Genomic DNA, 19,062 nt, shown 5'->3' on the forward strand with positions numbered 1-19,062 from the left:
GAAACATCTCCTGATGGGCCACCGCACCTCACACCAGGCTCACTGTCCCGCGCGGCATACTCTCTTGCCGCAGCACACTGATTACCGGACTTGTACTACACACACTGAGACAGGAAGCTCTTCGAGAAGCACGGCAACTTCATGCGGACTATGGGAGATTCGAGCATTGTCCAGAACTTAGTACTCTGGGCCGCAAAGTTCCTTGCACACCACACCGAAATCCTTTTCCAAGGTAGACCATCAACGACTGACCTCAAAAGCATTCATTTGCATCCACTGCCACCAATGTCTACTTTGTGGTCTCCTGCTAACGTTTCAGCAACACCTTTCTCGCCTCATCGTGGCTCTCACGGATGAATGGAACCAGCCAATCTTGAAGCTGGGATACGATCTCCGGGGAAGGGAGTTCTTTGAGATCGAGTCTCCAGGTGACGCGCGTGGATGTTTCTGTCAGAGATTCCATCTTGGTGCTTCCTCTGGACCCGTTGACTGGCGAACTGTCTTCGGTATTCGCAACATAAGAGGTGAAGTGGTTCTCGGCATCGAAGATTTCCAGAGTCTCGTGGTAACTTGCCTCGCTGCCCTTGAGTTTGACGACTCTCACTGCACCATATTCTGGGAATGGTGGTGTGTCTTCGGGCACTGTGCAAGACTCCATACCAGGCATCCACTCGGTGAGCCTCTCCAGCGCCGACATCAGGCCCCAAACGGCCTCCACCGGTTGCTCAATGGTACTCGTCACTTCGCATACTTGCACGAGACCTTCTCGAGATGCATAATCATTCGCTGGTGGGCCCATCTTTACCGGTGTTTTGGTCTTGGGTCTGTGGTTTTCAAGTGTTGAGTCGGTGAAGTGCTGATTCTTTGTGGCTTTATGTCGTGCATAGCATCTGTCCCCTCGGATAAACCCATGTCGGGGCACCCTGCTCGACCCCAGGCGATATGTAAGCAACCGATTCATCGCTATGAATCCGAGGCAGCACTCGTGCTTGCTATCAATGCTTTTTCCACTGAGCCGGATCTGGAGCCGCCGATGAAAGCTTTATGAAAAGTCATCCTTTACCGACGCTGTGAGGAGATTTGCTTACATCAACGGCTGACATGATGAGCTCTCAGCTTCTCCGCCGTACATCACTCAAGCTAATTCCGTTCGCTATTGCCGGTAGAAGAGCTCTGAATGAGCGCAGTAGATGTCAGACTTCGCATCTCCTGCGCATTTCAACTTTCCCCCGGCAATCCATAGCAGCGACCAGCGAAGATCATCTTTGAGTATTGTCGGGGACTGCTCGATACCAATTCCGCTTTGCGACTGGATATCTGCAGTCAACAGGAGGGCGGCCGGCGGAGCCAGTGCTCCGGATTGAAGAGCTCGTTGGCGTCGTCACCGCGGCGCGCCCTCGTGGCACAGATGGACATTCAAGGTCGCCTCGATAAGGACGAAGGCGGCACAGGCCCACGAGCTGTCTTATTCACATTGCCTCTCGCTAGAACGATGTAGGTCGCGGCTCCCTGATACGAATTTCGCTGTACCATACCTGCTTTGATCTCAACACTGGGTGGCAGGCGCAAGAGCGACGTGGCTCGCCGATATGCTCCTCCTCCACGGCATGTTCGGTGTCCCGAAGTGTCCTTACTCGCATATCTCTCGTTGCGACCTACCAACCGAAACAACAAATCCCTAGTAGTCTCAGCGTATTCATTTTGAGCACCCTACCTTGCCTGCAGACACAGCACATCCCATTGCTTCTCGATTGCGATCAATATCCCTACAGCGCAGTAGCACAGGCGCACCTCAACCCGCCTCCCAGACATGTTTCCCAACTTGTCTGCCCCAGTCCATCACAATGTCTCTCCCCGCCTGCACCAACGTCGGCGTGAACGCCCTTTCTTGGAAGTGGACCAAACCGATGGAGGACTCGATCTCAGCATTCATCATGCCCGCGGTGTCTCGAGTGAGTCTACTTCCGTCCACGCTCAGCAGGCCAGCTACTTACCGGCAATTAGGAAATCGCTTCTCCACTTTGGCCATGCCAGCACTCACCGCGACTCGAGATCGCGAGTACCATGTCTCTGGTCACACCCGCCGTACCAGCAACAGCAGAGGAACGAAGGAGGCCAAGAAGCGTCGAGACGCCAGACGCAACAAGAGAAAGTTGATAACTCAGATACTTGACGAGCAGCTCTCCAGAGACATCGACCAAGCTTTGGCTGATGCGAAAGCCACTTCTCATCCGTTGCCGGCCATCAACGCAACGCCAGAGCCACTCAAGCCAAGTCTCACTTTCACTTGGCCATCATGGAATCAGGTCCCACCGACTCCACCACAGCTACCTGTCCTTGACTTTGGACGTCTCGATCTCCGGGACTTCCCTTACTTGACCGCAGCGAGACCGACCTCTTCTCCAACTCGACCATTCAGTCAGCCTCGTGTGCCTGAATGGTGTCCTTACATCCCGTCCCTGATGCAGATCAGTGGCTGGAACGGAGAAGTGCCAAGATTCACGGATCTTTCAAGTCTGCCCGAGCACGACGAACCTCTTGAGCAGGACAGGGTGCAAGTCTGGCGCCCGACACCTACATATCAACCCAGAAAACGTTCGCGTTTCTTTCCAACATTGACAACTTCTATATCTGCTCCTGTTGTCAAGTTGCCGCCTACCGGCTGCAAGCTGCACAAAGCAGACCAAGAATTGCAAGATCCAGAGTCCTCAGCTTGGACAGCGGCATGCGCTGACCGACTTCCTTGTTTCATTGGCCAATCCAACATACGCGATCTTGGAGACAAGCAAACCGTGCTCTCTGAAGACATGCACATAACCGATCAGCAGCGCCATGCCTGCGAGCCTCCAGAAGAGCTTGTGGCGCTGGCGACTGCTGCCAACTTGTGGCGGATCCTCAACGAGGATTCCACCCTTGGCGATCATCAGCTTCCAAGAAACGACCAGGAGACGCACAAGCACTTGCCCAGCTGGGAGTACTCGGACGACTGTGGCGGCGTTCCAATACAACCAATTGATGAAGAACGGTACGAGCTTCCAGACAATGAGGTGCCGTACGTGCACCTCAACAGCCTCACTGGCCACGCGAATGAAACTGGTCAATACCCACGGCCCATCAATCACCAGAGTCTGGCCCAATCCGTTCTGTATCTCGCCGATCTGTTTGCAACACCACGTTCAACCACGCCATGCTGTGAGCTGCCGTCATATACCCCTTCCTCACCTGGGTTGCACATACTTGGCAATGGCATCTGTCTGCCAGTGGAGCCGCAAGTCAATTCACTTCGGGCATCACATCATGATGAAACGGCCCAGTCCACTGAGCACTACGCGAGCGAACAAGAACTCTTTCAGCCAGAGCAAGTGCCGCTGCCTAAGAGTCGTCCTCAAAGTCCGTGCGATCTGGAAAGGTTCTTGTCCATGGGTCATGCCGAGAACTGCTGGTGTCGCGACTGCGCCGAGGCTCCAGAGCTGATTGAGCAGACGGAAGCGATCGAAGACAATGATGACTGGCTTGATTGGTCGACTGTCGAAGACGAAAACGATTTCACCATGTCGTCGCCCACGTCAGGACCACTTACGGCGACTGTTACTGAAGTTGAAGACGAGGATACGTGTGATACCTGCATTGACGGCCACCGTGAAAGTCCTGCCCCGGACTACAACGAGATGTACTTTCCAAGCTCCTAGACGACTGAAAAGCCATACCTCAAAGCTGACGATCACTTCCTCGGCTATTACGACGACGGACTGGCTTTTTCGCAGGATGATGATTTCTACTGGGTTTGACTTCCTGAATGAACTAGTATGAGATGGCAACTGCTGAGAAGTCCTCCGTTCCTGTTCCCATCCTCGTTCGAGCGTTGATGGAGGGGCGAATAGAATGAGGAGGTCTTGTGGCGGAAATTGGAGAGGCGCTGTCCTGTTGATGCTGCCTTGACGCATGTTACCTAATGATTCGAACCGAATGGGCTTGTGCTGTCGTATACCTAGAATCAGACCTACTGCTACACCATTGCATGTGGACATGAAAAGTGCCACACAATATCGCCTCTATCGCCTGCTTTCGGAACCTGCAGCCTTCACTGGGTTCTGTGGCTCGGTCGAAGGCAGGTATATTAATGAGTGCTACACTGACTTGACTTCAGAACCTGCATCGACTACCCACCTCATAGTTCTACCGAGCATCCCACTCATCAAGCAAGTGCACTCGTCGATTCAGTCCAACATGCAGTTCCTCACCTCCGCCCTCTGCACGATCAGCAGTCTGTCACTCTTGACAGCTGCACAGCCGATCGCACAGCAACCAACCTCTTCCGCGACCACCACCGCGACATCCTCGGCGTCTACCATCCAACGCCCCATCGTCAAGTCCTCCCTGCAAACCTCCGCGATACCCAATGCAGCAATCTCTGGCGACACCCTTGCACAGCTCTCCGACTCCAACATCCAGACCCAGGGAAATTGCGGCCCCGTTTGCACTCGTTTCTCACCCAGCGGAACATGCTTGGAGACAATCGATGGTTGCTCTCACAGTCACCTGGACACGCAAATTCCTCACCGCTCTGGTCTTTCAAAACTTGACCCAAAAGACCGCTTTCTAGCAATCCTTGCCGGCGGTGTCACAGCTGGAATGGTTGATTGGAGATTAGGTGTTCTGATGCTCTTCGCTGCGGGTTTGCCTGAGAGGGTTGTGTGGGGTGTGCAGGCTGCGCCGGTTGGTGGAAAGAGTCTTGTTTCGGCTACGACTACGACGATGATGGGAGAGGAGGGTGAGAATGGAGTTGAGGCTGATGAACCGGATTGCAGACTTGTTTGTACTTTTACGGATCCGAGACATATTTGTCAGAAGTATGTTTGTGATTGTAGTGGGAATTGGAAGAGGGGTGAGGATGAGAATCAGGTGACGAGGACTTTGGGGGAGGATTATGGGGTTGGGATGATTGAGAAGAGACAGTGGGTGAAGTGTACGCCTACTCCGACGCCAGTGCCGTCGCCGACTGGGGTTTGAGGGGTGGTGGTATGGAATTGTGCGCGGGAAGATGATGTTTGCGATATTGTATGATGTGTGGTGTTGGCGGCGAGGGTGGAGTGTTCACGATAGTTAGTGAGCGATGAGTATTTAATGTTTGAAAATGTTGCTTGAACAAACCTTCTCACTCATGATGATCGTTATGCAAACAACGATCGATATGAGTTTTACTACTCAGGCTCAGCACTTCCAGCACAAACATCCTCTTCCTCCACAGCGGCACAAACATGGTGCGCGCAGGACCATCACAAGCACAAGTACAGTGATGGTGCCTCATCCAATCGACGACAGTCGCCTCAAAATGACGACTATCGTTAGAGGCACCTCACCACCGATCGTCGAACGACAATGGCTCAGCGGTGTCCCACTGCACACGCCCACTCCCGGTGGTCCATGCACTCCAATCTGTGTCACGTTCAATCTCGACGGCACATGTAGAGGTTGGTCAACATGCCCGCAGCGATCTAATGGCGAGTTGAATAAGCAATTTGGCTGTCAGACCTTGGCATTAATGATGGTCTTGCTCTGGCTCGGCGGGTGGATGCTCTTACGAAGAAGAGTATGACAAAGACAAAAGCTATGATAATGAAGTGAAATTCGGACTTTTCTTTGCTCGGTGTCCTCTCCGAAAATTTGCTCCCGAGAAGCTGGTCTCCAGATTCATAAAACGTTCGTGCTGCGTCCGAGTCGCTGGTCTAAGGTTGCATCATGCGCCGAATAACCTTGGATAAACTGTAGAATAGCCGTGCTGTCACTGACGACAGAGGAGTATCTGCTGCTGCGTCTTGCCACTTTGTAAACGTCTTAACGTGATCTCTGACGACTATGTGAGATTCTCTCCCCTATGGTATGTGGAGTTTCTTTTTCGGCAGCCCTAATTAGCTTCACACTCCCATGCAATATCGAGCACATTATATATTTGCTCAACGTCTAACTATCAAAAGTGCAGGGAAAAAAAAAACATGAACACGCCCGAGCAGGCGACGACGACGACGGCGGGAGGCCTCGAGGCCTCCCAACACGCGACAACACCCCCCAACCGACACCGCGACGTCGCGAGCGGAGGAGGGAGCCTGGGAGAAGGAGGTTGCGTCTCCAACTCCCAGACGGCCCAATCCCGCCCGCAACCACCCCTCTCTGGCCTCCCAAGCCAGAGAACAACTGCTAACACCAATACCCTGAAACTGACCATCCAAAAGAACCTAAAGACACTCACCGAACAGATCCAGAGCCACCTCGACTCCCAGTCGACCCTTTCTCCCTCCCCAACTCTCCTCCTCCTCCAACAGGCCCAACAGGCCCTCCTCCACCACGCCCTCCGCCAGGAAGAATCCTCGGCCATTCAGGCCATCCAGAAAACCCTCCAGAGCCGCCCAACACCCACTGCCACCACCCCCAAAACATGGGCCCAAACAGCCCAATTTGGACACACAATGCCAAGGCCCCAGCCTCAGGCATCCATGACCATCTCTGTGAAGATGGGAAACCAAGAAGAAAGAGAAGCAGCAAGGAAGATGAGCCATGACGAGCTCAGAAGGAAACTTGGAGTCCAGCAATTTAAGGCTGTGCAAAAACTCCCAAGTGGAGACCTCAAAGTCATCCTCCACAGAGAAGGAGAGAAAAGCCGGTTGGAAAAGGACCAATCATGGCTTAGGGCTGCATACCCAGGAGCCCAGGTAGAATCACCTGTCACACAGGTAATTGTACACAGCATCAGGACTTCCTGGAAGCCTGAGGATGCGAACAGCTGGGTACAACTGGACCAGGACAATCTGACCTGGTTCCCAGATGGGCTCAAGATCAAGAAAGCCTTCTGGCTCAAGAACCAGAGGGCAAGGGAAGAGACCAACTTCTCATCAGTCGTGATGGCAGTGCAGGACAAGCAGACTGCAAGAGAGATGTGCAAGAGGGGCATAACTATTGGATCAATGTGGTGTGTAGTAGAACCATACCACCCACAGCAGAGGATAGTACAATGCCTCAAGTGCAACAGTTTTGGGCACATTACCACCCACTGTAGGGCTACAGAAGATATATGTGGAAAATGTGCAGGGAAGCACAGGACAGACAGCTGCAAGGAGAAGAAAGTCAAATGTTGCAACTGCAGGGGAGACCACAAGGCATACTCCCTCCAATGCAGCTACAAAGCTGCTGCAAAGACCAAAGCAAGAGCATTCTCAGAGTGGTTCAAAAAGCAATGGGAGGCAGCCTCAGGCCCAACACAAGGAGGCAATGCTACAGAACCCACAGCCCTCAAGAGGAAAGCCCCACCAGCTGAGCCTCCACAGAGGGATGTTAGGTACAAAGGCAGGCCCCTAGGCACCACAGCAACAGCAATGGCAGGCAGGAGGCAAGCAAGCAAGCTCCACTTCCCTCCTACACAGGAGAAAGAGGACACCCAAGGGGAAACAAGCACCCCCCAGGAAGACATGGACATCGACCCAATTGAGCTCCTCTCCCAAGTATCCCATGAGTAACCAAACTATGACAATCTACCAACACAATGTCAACAGGTCAAGCACCACCCAAACCCTACTGCTAGACAGCCAAGCAGCAAGAGAAGCTACAGTTATTGCACTACAAGAGCCATGGCTCAACATAACAAATGGCAAGACTAAGGCCAAGAAGGGATACCACACAGTCCTCCCACCCCAGCAAAACCCAAGGGTTGCAATGCTGGTGTCGGACAAGATCGGAACTTCTAACTGGAAGCCACTATTCCATAATACAGGAGACCTGGTTACCATCCAACTCCAGACACCTACAGGACCCATCTCTATCCACAACTGCTACAATCCATCAGGACCAACAAGCCACAGGCAAGATGGGACTTTACCTGCACTCCAAGAGGCACTTACGCAACCCCAAGAAGACATATCTGCAAACCACATTGTCCTAGGAGACTTCAACCTCCACCACCCAAGATGGGGGGGAAACACAACCCAGACCCAGCATACTATGGCAGACAAACTTATTGAAACGGTTGCAGAGGCCCATCTACAGCTGGCCCTTGAACCAGGAACAATCACATGGGAAAGACATATGGCCAGCTGCCAAACACTAGACCTGGTCTTTGTTAGCCTCTCCCTCCAGAACCTAATCCAGGAATGCAAAGCCCTCCCAGAGGAAACACACAGCTCTGACCACATCCCTATAAGGACAACCCTCTGTATCAATCTCTATGGGCTACCAAAGCAGGGACAAAGGAAACAATGGAAAGCTGCTAACTGGACCCAGATCCAGAGTCTCATTTCCCAGGAAACCAACCAACTCAATCAATTCCCAGTCAACACAAGGGAACACCTGGACACCTTAGCCAAGGGAATACAATCCTCTATCCAGAGGGTAGTAGAAGAGACAGTCCCAACAGCCAGACCATCAAGCTATGCCCAGATGGCCTGGACACAGGAGTGCAGAGATGCCACAAAGCTGGCAAGGAGAATGAGAAGAGAATGGAGGGAAAGCAAGACAGAATGGAGCCACGAACAATACCTCAAGGCCTCCCATGCAAGAAGCAAGGTTGTGAGGAGAGAACAGAACCTAGCCTGGAGAAGGCTAGTAAGAGAAGTAACAGAGGACCCTAAGAAGATCTGGAAGATGGCCAAATGGGCGAGGGAGGGGGCAAATCAAGGGCACCAGTTGCCACATTTCCCAGACCTTGCTGACCCAGAGCACAATGGAGACACCAACGAAGGAAAAGCTGCAATCCTGGCTAAACACTTCTTCCCAAACCCAAGAGATGCAGACCTGAGTGACATCCAACACACCCAGCTGCCACCCCAGTTCCACATGGAAACTAAGGTAAACTCAGAGGAGGTGAAAGGGATCCTCAAGAAACTGCCTAGCAACAAAGCCCCAGGGCCTGACCAGATACCAAACCTCCTGCTCAAGGAATGCAGAGACCAACTTGCCCCAATTCTGGCCAAGCTCTTCACTGCATGCCTGAGGATAGCATACCACCCTAAGCCATTCAAGCACTCCACTACAGTGGTGCTCAGGAAGCCACAGAAGCCAGACTACACGAAGCCAGGAGCATACAGACCAATTGCCCTACTCAACACAATAGCAAAGGTCCTGGAGGCGGTAGTTGCAAGGAGGATATCCAAGGAAACTGAAGAAAGAAAGCTCCTCCCAGAAGAACAGATGGGTGCAAGGCCAGGCCGGTCTACAACCTCAGCACTGGACCTCATCACAGAACAAGTTAGGACTATCTGGAAAGCCAAGCCAGGAGCGGTTGCATCAATGCTCTGCCTAGACATTTCTGGTGCATTTGACAAAGTCTCCCACCAGAGGCTGCTCCACAACATCAGAATGAAGGGTTTCCCAGACCACATAGTTAGCTTTGTCCAATCCTTCCTTCAAGACAGGACCACCTGCCTCAGGTTGGGAGAGTTTATGGACCAACCAAGGCCTCAGAACACAGGGATTCCCCAAGGCTCCACCCTGTCCCCAATTCTCTTCCTCTTCTTTGCATCAACCCTGCTCCCAACACTACACGAAGGGAACACCTCAGCAATGGGGTTTGTGGATGACTCCAACATCCTGACATACAGCATGTCAACAGAGGAGAACTGCAGGCAACTGGAGAAAGCCCATCAAAAGTGTGAGCAATGGGCAAAAAGACACGGTGCAGAATTTGCACCACAGAAATACCAGCTTATCCACTTCACCAGGAGCAGGAAGCACAACCTTAAGGCCACAGTCCAGATCCAAGGATTTGATGGGGAACCACTGCCCTCACTCAGGCTCCTTGGGGTATGGGTAGACACCAAACTCAAGTGGGGCCCACACATCAAGAAAGCAGCAGAGAAGGGGGCCAACCAGATGCAATCACTCCAAAGACTGTGCAAATCCACATGGGGAGCATCCTTCCAGAGAGCAAGACACCTGTACACAGCAGTTGTCAGACCAGCCATTACATTTGGCTGCCAAGTCTGGTCCAACCCAGAAGGCACACAAGGCTACTGCAGAAACCTCACCAAACCCATTGAGAAGATCCAGAGAGAGGCAATGAAGAACATCACAGGAGCATACAGGTCAGTTGCAACAGCAGTCCTGGAAAAAGAAGCAAACATTGCCCCCCTTCACCTGTACACCCAGGACCTGGCCAGACAGGCAGCCAAGAAACAGGACAACCAGCCTGCATACCAATACATCAAAAACAGGTGCAGGGAGATCAGAAGACAGGCACAAGCAGGGAGGAGAACAAGGCACCCTGCTGCACCAACCCAAACCAGGCAGGAGGAAATCCTCCAACTGGTACAGGGCCAAGAGACCACAATGCAGACACACCTGGGTCACAAGGCATGGTGGGCAAAACACCAGTGGAACAGGAAGTGGGAGAGAGAAAAGGAAGGGAGGAGAACCAGAGCAGGAGGAGAACAGCCACCTGCATGGGCAACCACCACCTCCTCCACTGTAGGACTAGCTCTGCACAAAGGGCTCACCAGACCAGAGAGCACAATGGTCACACTCCTCAGAACAGGGCACATTGGGATGAGGCAATACCTCGCGAAGAGGAGAGTCCCAGGTTACACACCAGACTGTGACTGCGGGCAGGGACATGAAACACCGAAGCATGTATGCATGTTCTGCCCGAGATGGGCAGAGAGGAGACACCTCCTATTCCAAGCAGGGGGATCTACAAACTGGAAGGACTTAGCAAACACAAAGAGGGGACTACATGCAACAGCAAAGTGGCTTATCCAGGAAGGGGTCCTAGAACAGTTCTCGCTAGCAGGGAAAGAGGACTAGGAGGAGAGGAGGAGAGAAGAAGGGAAAGATAGGACCTGGTGAGAGGAGGACTCGCTAGATACCTAGTATTGTCCGAAGGAAAAACAGAGGCAAAGGAAGCGGCTACGCAGGCTGCAGAGTAAAAGGAAGGCGAGGGTTTTTCGAAGGCTTTTCCCTCGGTCGAAATCTAAAGAGCGTGCTGCTTACTCTAGTATTAAAGAGGTAGACCGGCGTATAAGAATTATCTATCTATCTATCTATATATTTGCTCACAGACCAATGAGGTTGGATTTGTCTTTCGGCACTCCAGTGCTATGACTCGCAGCTTGCAGCATGTATATGCATGCACGCTTAGGCCTCATAGTTTGTCTTTTCGCTAGGAGGTACCGGCCGGCGGGTGTTGATTGGAGCATGTGGGGCGATACATATCCTCCGACGAACTTGTGTTCCGCCTCGATCTGCTGAAAGCTACCAGCTCGCAGGAACGGGATGAGCAATGTGTCTCTTCGGCCGTGTTCGAATTGAAAGATTAGTGAGGCGAACAGCCTTGTAGAGCTGGGCACCATTGCATGTGGTGCATTGCGCATTAGCTTGCACTTTCGTCGACTCGCGGGCACAGAGATTCGGTCTGCAACTGGTGGGGCTGTATTGCGCAGTGCCAAGTTGCGTGGTCAAGGCGAATGAAGTTCATCTCTTCAATATAGTCAACATCAGCATTGCATGCCCTGACTTGTAAGTTTGGTACTTTTCCTTGACGCTCAATTCTGCTGCAATCCGAAGGGATGGCTCGTGTGATGAGGCGATGGGCGTGCTGGCTCAGCTGTGCACTTGCGATCGAGACTGAGTCAGGTCGGCGGGAGGACGTGGTGTATACGTTGCCGCTTGCCGCTGTGCAGATCGGCACCGCCACGCGCAACGTGATGAGCTTCACGGCCTCACGAGCTGTCATTTTGGAGGTTGCCTGTCATGTGCGACTCGCATTTGCAATTCATGTCAAATGTTGAGTCGACTGTTGGTCACGTAGAGGGACCGGACCCCGTGACCGCGCATCAGAATATCTGTATATGAGCCTAGTGGAGGACGACGACTTCCAACGAATGGAAGTCGTCAGGTAATTGGTCCAAAGGAGGCGTTTCGGAGTCCTACATTGTTCGTAAGGTTCACTCGTTTGCCCGTCGTTAGGAGCGCTGAGCGTCTCAAATTTGTCGAGAATGAGCTCGTTTGCAACACTGACGGTGCAGTGAGGACTGGAAATGTGGTCATAGTCCCTGTGCAATTCATTGCGTGTGCATCGTAACAGCGCGGTGGTCTCGAACACAAGTGGCCCAGGCCTTCATCTCAACATTGAAGGGTCGTTGTGGGATGTTGTCTCAGGAGGACTGTTTCATATCGTTCAGTGCCCGAGGTATTGCGGAGTACAGTACAAGCAAGATCAGATCTTCGCAGCTGGGTCCGAAGCTGGCTTGATTGTGCGACTACTGTCTTCGGCATTGACACGACCTCCGCCGATTACGTTGATGGAATGCCAGCTCTACGTAGCATCAGCTGACAGTATATGCAATATGCACTGATCCATGTTGGCCATCCTCGAGGCCGTTGGACGTTTGTTGGCGCAGACTGGCTCCGAGCTCAAGAGCCAGGCTGAACGGACGCGAGCTCCTTCGAGGCAGAGGCGTTGACGGGCCGATGGCCAAACGTTTGAGTGCAAACGCGAACTGCACGCGCTTGTGAAGTCTGTTTGAGCACCGCGCCTGGTTGAGAACAGGTTCTTGTTCAACTCAGCCCTGGCAGTTAGCGCCAGTTGGTGGCAACATTGCGACCCTATTATTCGGTATGCGAGCAGGACTACGCGGGCAACTGCCAGGCGCGCCTGCTATTTAGTCGGTCTGCCGTTGCAAGCTGTGTCTGTTGCTCTAGAACGCTCAAGATGGGCGTCGGAGCCAGCGTCGTCTTGCGTCAGGGCGCATACGGCATACCGCAGAATGGATGCCGACGGATACAGTGTGCCAGTGCGAAACGTCCTGATCCGTTCTCTAGCGCTGCGAAGTGTGCATGGATGCAGAGGGAAGAAGTAGGCAAGTATTAGCAGCGGTGACCATGCAAGGTTCCATTTCGGGCGGGCTCTGTGGACGTCGGCCAGGCGCAGAGTCGAACAGAGTGATACACGCTCACGAAGATGTTGATTACGGGGGCACCTATCACAATGCTGCCTCCATCTATGCCAAACGTTCGGCGTCAGCGGCGCAGGTGAGACCGACAATGAAACGGGTTACGCCTTCGCAGCAGGCTGGTTCTGAAGCAAAGTAAGGAGCGTTTGCCATGCACTGTCAACCACGAGCAACAGCTCGAGCAAGGTTGATGCACGCTGCAGCAATACCATCGGACGACGACGTGGCGCGAGCTGTGGTCGTGATTAGCAGCCTCACTGCATCGTGTACCTCGCGGTGCGTGCGAGGGAGCGGAATCGCGAGGATCTCATCATCATCATCATCATCATCGCAGAGCAGAGCCGCTCTCGACCCCCTCCTCGAGGCGTAGGGATGCGAGGGCGATGGCACAGGCGGACGGGTCGCTTGGCGATAGTGTCGCAAGCGAGGCCATCGGGAGGGCGTGATGCACGCCGCCGTCGTCGGCAGCACAGGGCAGAGCGAGTGCTCCGAGTGCAGCGGCCGGATTCTTGGGAGCGACGGCGGGCTGCTATAGGAGGCAGCGCCCAAGTGCCGAAGTTGGCCACGACCGCGGCTCCCAGAGGCGAGATGCAAGTGTGCAGGCACGCAGCAGGCACATCACAACGTCGCTGGTTTGTCACTGATGATGCGCATTCCGCTACCCGGCAATGCATCGACGATGTTCAATGGCCAACGCCGGTGCAGATGCTGCTCTAGGTGTCGGTGTCGTAGCGTGTCGTGTGCGGCTCGCCCGACAGCCGACGCTGCTGGTGGGTAATCAAATTTGAACAGAAGAAGTTGATGGTGTGCGTGGTGCAGTGTTCCTGGCACGGCAGGTGGGCCCCTTCTGGCGGCGGGCGAGGATCGCTGGAGGAAGGAGCTTATTGGACGGGTCATGCAGGAACGGTCGGGAGCCCCTGGTCGTGCACAGCAGCGTGAAACTTTAGAAAACCGTGTGCATCGAGGGATGATGAAGACGGCGGTGCAGCCTGCTGCTGGGGGGTGCTGCTGCTGCGACTGGACGTTCGCTCATCAACGCAAAGTTGCACCATCTCTTCTCTTCACGCCGACTTCGCGCTTTCGCTGCCTCCGCCCTGCCTGTCCCCCTGCTGCCCTGCGCGCGAGACCGCTCCCGATCGCCCTGCGCAGTTGTCGCGTGCACCGGCGACGGTTGGCAGAAATTAAGAGCACCCGGGAGGCGTGGCCCGGACTTCCTCTGCTCCAAGATTGACAATTGAGCGCCGCGAACCACTAGTCCAGCGACGCCGCCGCTGCCATTGCCGCTTCATCTATCACTATTGCTCCTCCGCGCGTCGAGTGGAAGTGGAAGCTGAGCCACCGCGCCGGGCCACACACGCGTGCTCGCATGCACAATTGCGCGTAGCTGCCCTCTGCGCTTCCGGCCAAACCTCTGCCACCCAGCGACATCACCTCCAGCGAACGACCGGCTGCCGGCTGCACTCTCACCTACCCGGCCACACCACGCGAATCGATAGCCCGATCAGCTCCTGCACCACCGACGCCGCTGTGTTTGGAACGCTGCATTCCGAACGACTCTGCAGCACGAGCAAACGGGTACCTGCATCACGCCCTCCAGCCCCCCTCCTCCTCGCTGCCAACCAAACGCTCTGCACGCGAGCACACATCGCACCTGCCCCCGGCTTCTCCTCGCTCATCGCACCCATTCCATTGGCAATGCTCACTTGGAGAATTTGGAAGCTAGCGACCCTATCCATCCGAGGACACGCAGGCGCACAGCGTACTGTTCCTGCGTCGTGAGAGGATATTGCAGCCTTCCCCAGCCGCGAGCCTCGTCGTGAGCCTGTGAGCTCGCCCCGGCACCCGCAGCGTTCCAAAAGGCCCACCGCCCGCTGCCCACACTCGTTTCGTATGTCATCACCTCCCCTCCGAGCACACATTGGGACCGCCGCGCCATGGTTGACGACGCGGCCTGGTGGACTCAATCCCACCATCAGGCCATCAATGCTGACTTCCTTAGTATCACCATGAACAAATTCTTAAAGAAAAAGGCCGCAGACGGCCCCACGTCCAACGAAGATGCGCTCAAGGCCCTCTCGCAACCGCCGTCGCCGGTGCTCAAGAAATCTTCAACGAACAGATGGAAGAAGAGCAAGAAGCCCGAGCCTGCTCCTCCGCCACAGGTCGATATCTCCGTCGCCCTCCCCTCCTCGGACGACTTCCGAACGAGTCTGCTCATGCCGAGCTTGTCGACTCGATTCAGCATGCTTAGAGAGCAAGACGATCCGAAATCGCTTCTCGGCAAAGCCAGCGACGATAGCGTGCTACAACCTAGGAGGCGCTCACGCATGATGGACTTTGGCTACAACCCGGCAGGTCTGAGTGACATCGCCGAGGTCTCCTCGCTGTCCGGCTCAATACGACCACCCTTTGCCAAGACAGACAGCAGCAGAGGAGATTCGTGCATGTCTGAGGATGGGTACGCCAGCGAGGCAGAACACGCAGGCGGTGGGAGCATCATGAGTAGATCGAGGCCCGGAGAGGGCAACATACTATTTGGCGGGCGCCAGAAAATCTACAAAATCTCTGGATCGGGCACAACTTCGACAAAGAGCTTGGGAAAGCTCATGTACGACGACGACGTTGGAATGTCTGCCTTCCAAAGATACCGCCAGAGAGAGCGCGAGTTCAACGAGAGCGAGCTGCCACGACCGTCTGATGAAAGTCAGGGATTCGACTTTGGGTTAGATAAGCCCGAGAGAGGCTCCCAGGATGATGACGATAGTCGGCACTCTCTGCTCAACGACTCGGCCAAAGATCTTTGTCACTCGCCTTCGTTATCCTCCTACGACCGGAAGCGATCAACGACGTCTTCTGACGCGCGCTCCATCGCGCGTTCCTCAACTGCAGCTACCTCAATCGCCTCGCAAACCCCAGTGAGCGCAGCGCCATCTCCTGCCCATGCTCCATCAAATGGGAACCCAATGGGCTCAGCTAGTGCTGCACCGGCAGATCGCTCCAACACCAAGCCTAAGAGATTGTATGAACAGGGCCTGGACCAGCACCTCCAGGAGCAGCAGAGCACCGCCATGAGCCGGCTGAACTCGATCCAGAGGCAACGAGCAATGAGCGGCAAGAAAATGCCTCCTTATTTGCACGGCACTAAGAGCGCTGGAAACTTGCATGAGCGATCGCAATCACCAGTACTGGCCTTTCGTGCGCAGTCACCGGCGCTGAACTCTCCACTCAGCCCGCTGACCACATCTGGCATCAGGAGTGCAAACTCTGGCGCGTCCAGTCCACATCTTGGGAGCGCACCGCAATCACCAGTAGAGGAACAAGCTGATGAATCATCTATACTAGCGCAGGCGCTAGAGCCCGCGGATCGTGGCAAGGCCACGGCCATGGGTGCCTTCAACAAACCGGCCCAGGCCTTTGATGAGCAACAGTATCTGGAGCGGCAAAAACAGCTGCAGAGGTCGGCCTCGAGCACGGCGGTGAAGACGAAGGCGTCGCCTCAATCTGCCTTGCAACAGCGCATCAATATGCACGGCGGAGTGCAGCAAGACCAGGCGCCTACTCCGCCCGAACCATCGATGCGAGCTCGTTCGCACTCTGCTTCTCAGTCCGCTCCCCGGCAACACGAACCCAGCACAGCCTACAATGTGTTCCAAAACGCGGTCAGCCAGATTTCGAAGAACCCTCCGGTGGCTCCTGTGAACAAATCTCCACTTCCTGACACTCACCGCACATTTTTTGGCAACATCAGTGCGAGTGACGATGAGGAGGATGACGAAGAATCGCGCATAGCGCAGTCTTTCAACCAGCCTGAGTATGGTTACGGTAACTATTCCAGCAGGTGGCAACCCACCATATTGGATTCTGTCTCGGAGCATCCCGCTCTCAGGGGCAACAGGTCTCGGACTTCCATGGCCGAAGAATCGGAGGAGGACGACGCACCACGAGCTTTGAAGAACGCGACATCAGCGCGATCGCTGAGAACTGATGTGGACAAAGGAGAAGCAGACAGCTCGAAAGCGCTCGACTCGCCTACACTTGGCCCCGATGCTGGTTCGTTAGGAGGCATCAATAATATGGTGCACCATCTGCGGCAGAGCAGCAATCAATCATCAGTCTATCCCTTCGACGAAAGCAGCACTCACGAAGACGAAGCCTCGCACACGCAAGAAACGCTTTTGCCTGCTAGCAAGGTGGATCCCCGTCGGCATGCCATGGGAGGCGCCATCGACCCAGTTCCGTCGTTACGTGATTCGCATAGCACTGCCTCGAATAATTGGGACACCAATGATACTAGACGCTCCGCAGGGCCGGAGCACGCCAGACGGAGTGATGCGAGGGCTTCCGATGCCACCCGTCAGTCAGAAGATGCCATACCTTCCTGGCAACACGAGCTCCGTGGACAGCACACGCGGGACGGAAGCACAGCAACGCAAGAAGGTCGTGATGCTTTCTCAAGAGAGCTCGCGGCACGAAGAGAAGCCGTTAAGGAGAACCTACGCAGCGTCGTCGATGTCAACAGCTCCAGAGACCACAGCCCGGCTCCTACACCGTTGTCTGTTTCCGGCTTAGGAAATAGTGGCTTGCGTGCCTTCGGCATGTTGCGTTCCAAAACTAGCAGAGAAACGCTCGCACATGGACGAGAGCAGCCGTCAAAGTCACCGAAGCCACTGGGCAGCATTGGCAATCATAGCATGTCCAGTCTCGCTCAGGTCGACCGGAATGGACACAGTGTGGATATGGCACGATCGCGAGGCAATTCCTCTACCAGACCGCCAATGCCGCCAACCTCGCAACACCCTGCATTCAAGCATGACCCGCCGGAAGGTTTTGGGGATGGCAACAGCAGTGAGCTACCGCGAGAGCGTCAGCTTGCATCTGCTCGTTCAGCCTACCAGATTAGGAGTCGCTCCAACTCCGGTGCGGCCTCGAGTCGTTCGCGAAGTCGTTCACGGCGCTACCGTGATGATTTTGACAGGAACATGATTGAGGGTCCACGATCTGGCGTGCCCTCAACCGAATTCACCCCTGCAGCTTCTCCTGCTTTGGGTGCTTCAGAACGCTCCAGCGATGAGTCTCGTCCTGGAAGACAGGGTTATTTCGAATTCAAGACTGGTCGGCCGCTGCAGTCTGTCAATACGCAGCTAAGCAACAACGGCCCTTCGCCTAGCTTGACACCATCGAGCATTCCGCCCAATGTCTATGGACCCGGTCATCCAGTCCAGCTTGCCGCTAACCTTTCTGAAGCCCCCACACCGCCATTGTCAGGATCGAGTCCAGGCGACAGCCCCTCAGCCTACACAGCTGGCGTGACATTCCCACCTCGAACTGCAGGCGTGCGTAAGCGGACCATCACCAAGTACGATATCTCGGAGCCGACCCTCATATCGTCGACTTCGAACGTTGATACTGTTGATTTGCCAGCCGGTGCTTCTTTGAAGAATGGCATAGAGGAGGCGCCTCCCATCCCGCCAATCAACCCACGACGAAAGGGAACACGCAAACTTTTTGGTCTAGGATCGAAAGAGCAACACGATTCGGCATATGCACAGAGTGCAAGGCCCGACTCAAACCCGTCACTGCCAACGTCGCCAAAACGAGAAGCGCAGATTTTACCAGGCAATGTCTTGCGACTACAGGCATTTGATCAACCCATTGGAAATTCCCAGCCTGGGTCGCGGGCAATGACTCCAGACCCGAGCTCTCCCGAACGAACGCGTGCACCAGTCCGCGGTGCCGCGGTTGACGGCGGCATGTTCTAATTGCTCAGTATGCCAACATCCGGAAACGGCGAGCGAGGTTACGGCCGTCCATACTACCTCGAAACGAACACAGATACCACCCCACCCGACTACTCAGTCTCGACATTCATCCAATATCCTCTAAACCGGAGCGTGTGTACAAATACGATGAGACGACGAATAATGCACTTTCACAGGAGTTTCCTTGGGGTTTGCTTTTGGAAGGCAGAGAGAGTAACTGTTCGATGCATCTTTCCCTTACCCGCGACAAACAGGAGAATTGAAGGGAGCAGCAACAAAGCGTGGCGAGACGCGAGAAAACTTGGCATTTTCGTCTTTTTCTTCTTCTTCTTCTTGTCATTGATTTAGCGACTGCACGATACCACCAGAGC

At 54.5% G+C, this 19,062-nt stretch overlaps 4 protein-coding genes across 4 annotated transcripts; 3 read left to right on the forward strand and 1 right to left on the reverse strand.

The window, feature by feature from the left end:
• Positions 1-307: 307 nt before the first annotated feature.
• Positions 308-799, reverse strand: CKM354_000188100 (uncharacterized protein; the record flags this gene model as incomplete). Its single annotated transcript, XM_044797016.1, has 1 exon — positions 308-799. One exon carries the CDS (start codon positions 797-799, stop codon positions 308-310), a length of 492 nt encoding a protein of 163 aa, XP_044652951.1.
• Positions 800-1,810: 1,011 nt separating this feature from the next.
• CKM354_000188200 (uncharacterized protein) lies at positions 1,811-3,788 on the forward strand (the record flags this gene model as incomplete). Its single annotated transcript, XM_044797017.1, has 3 exons — positions 1,811-1,952; positions 2,005-3,587; positions 3,690-3,788. The coding sequence occupies 3 exons, from the start codon at positions 1,811-1,813 to the stop codon at positions 3,786-3,788; spliced, it is 1,824 nt and encodes a 607-aa protein (XP_044652952.1).
• A 439-nt stretch (positions 3,789-4,227) lies between these two features.
• Positions 4,228-5,010, forward strand: CKM354_000188300 (uncharacterized protein; the record flags this gene model as incomplete). The annotated part of the gene is made up of 1 exon (XM_044797018.1): positions 4,228-5,010. One exon carries the CDS (start codon positions 4,228-4,230, stop codon positions 5,008-5,010), a length of 783 nt encoding a protein of 260 aa, XP_044652953.1.
• Positions 5,011-14,938: 9,928 nt separating this feature from the next.
• On the forward strand, positions 14,939-18,691 carry CKM354_000188400 (uncharacterized protein; the record flags this gene model as incomplete). The annotated part of the gene is made up of 1 exon (XM_044797019.1): positions 14,939-18,691. One exon carries the CDS (start codon positions 14,939-14,941, stop codon positions 18,689-18,691), a length of 3,753 nt encoding a protein of 1,250 aa, XP_044652954.1.
• Between the last annotated feature and the right edge of the window lie 371 nt (positions 18,692-19,062).

Source organism: Cercospora kikuchii, assembly GCF_019650295.1.
Source record: "Cercospora kikuchii DNA, contig_00001, whole genome shotgun sequence".
Taxonomy (NCBI): Eukaryota; Fungi; Ascomycota; class Dothideomycetes; order Mycosphaerellales; family Mycosphaerellaceae; genus Cercospora; species Cercospora kikuchii.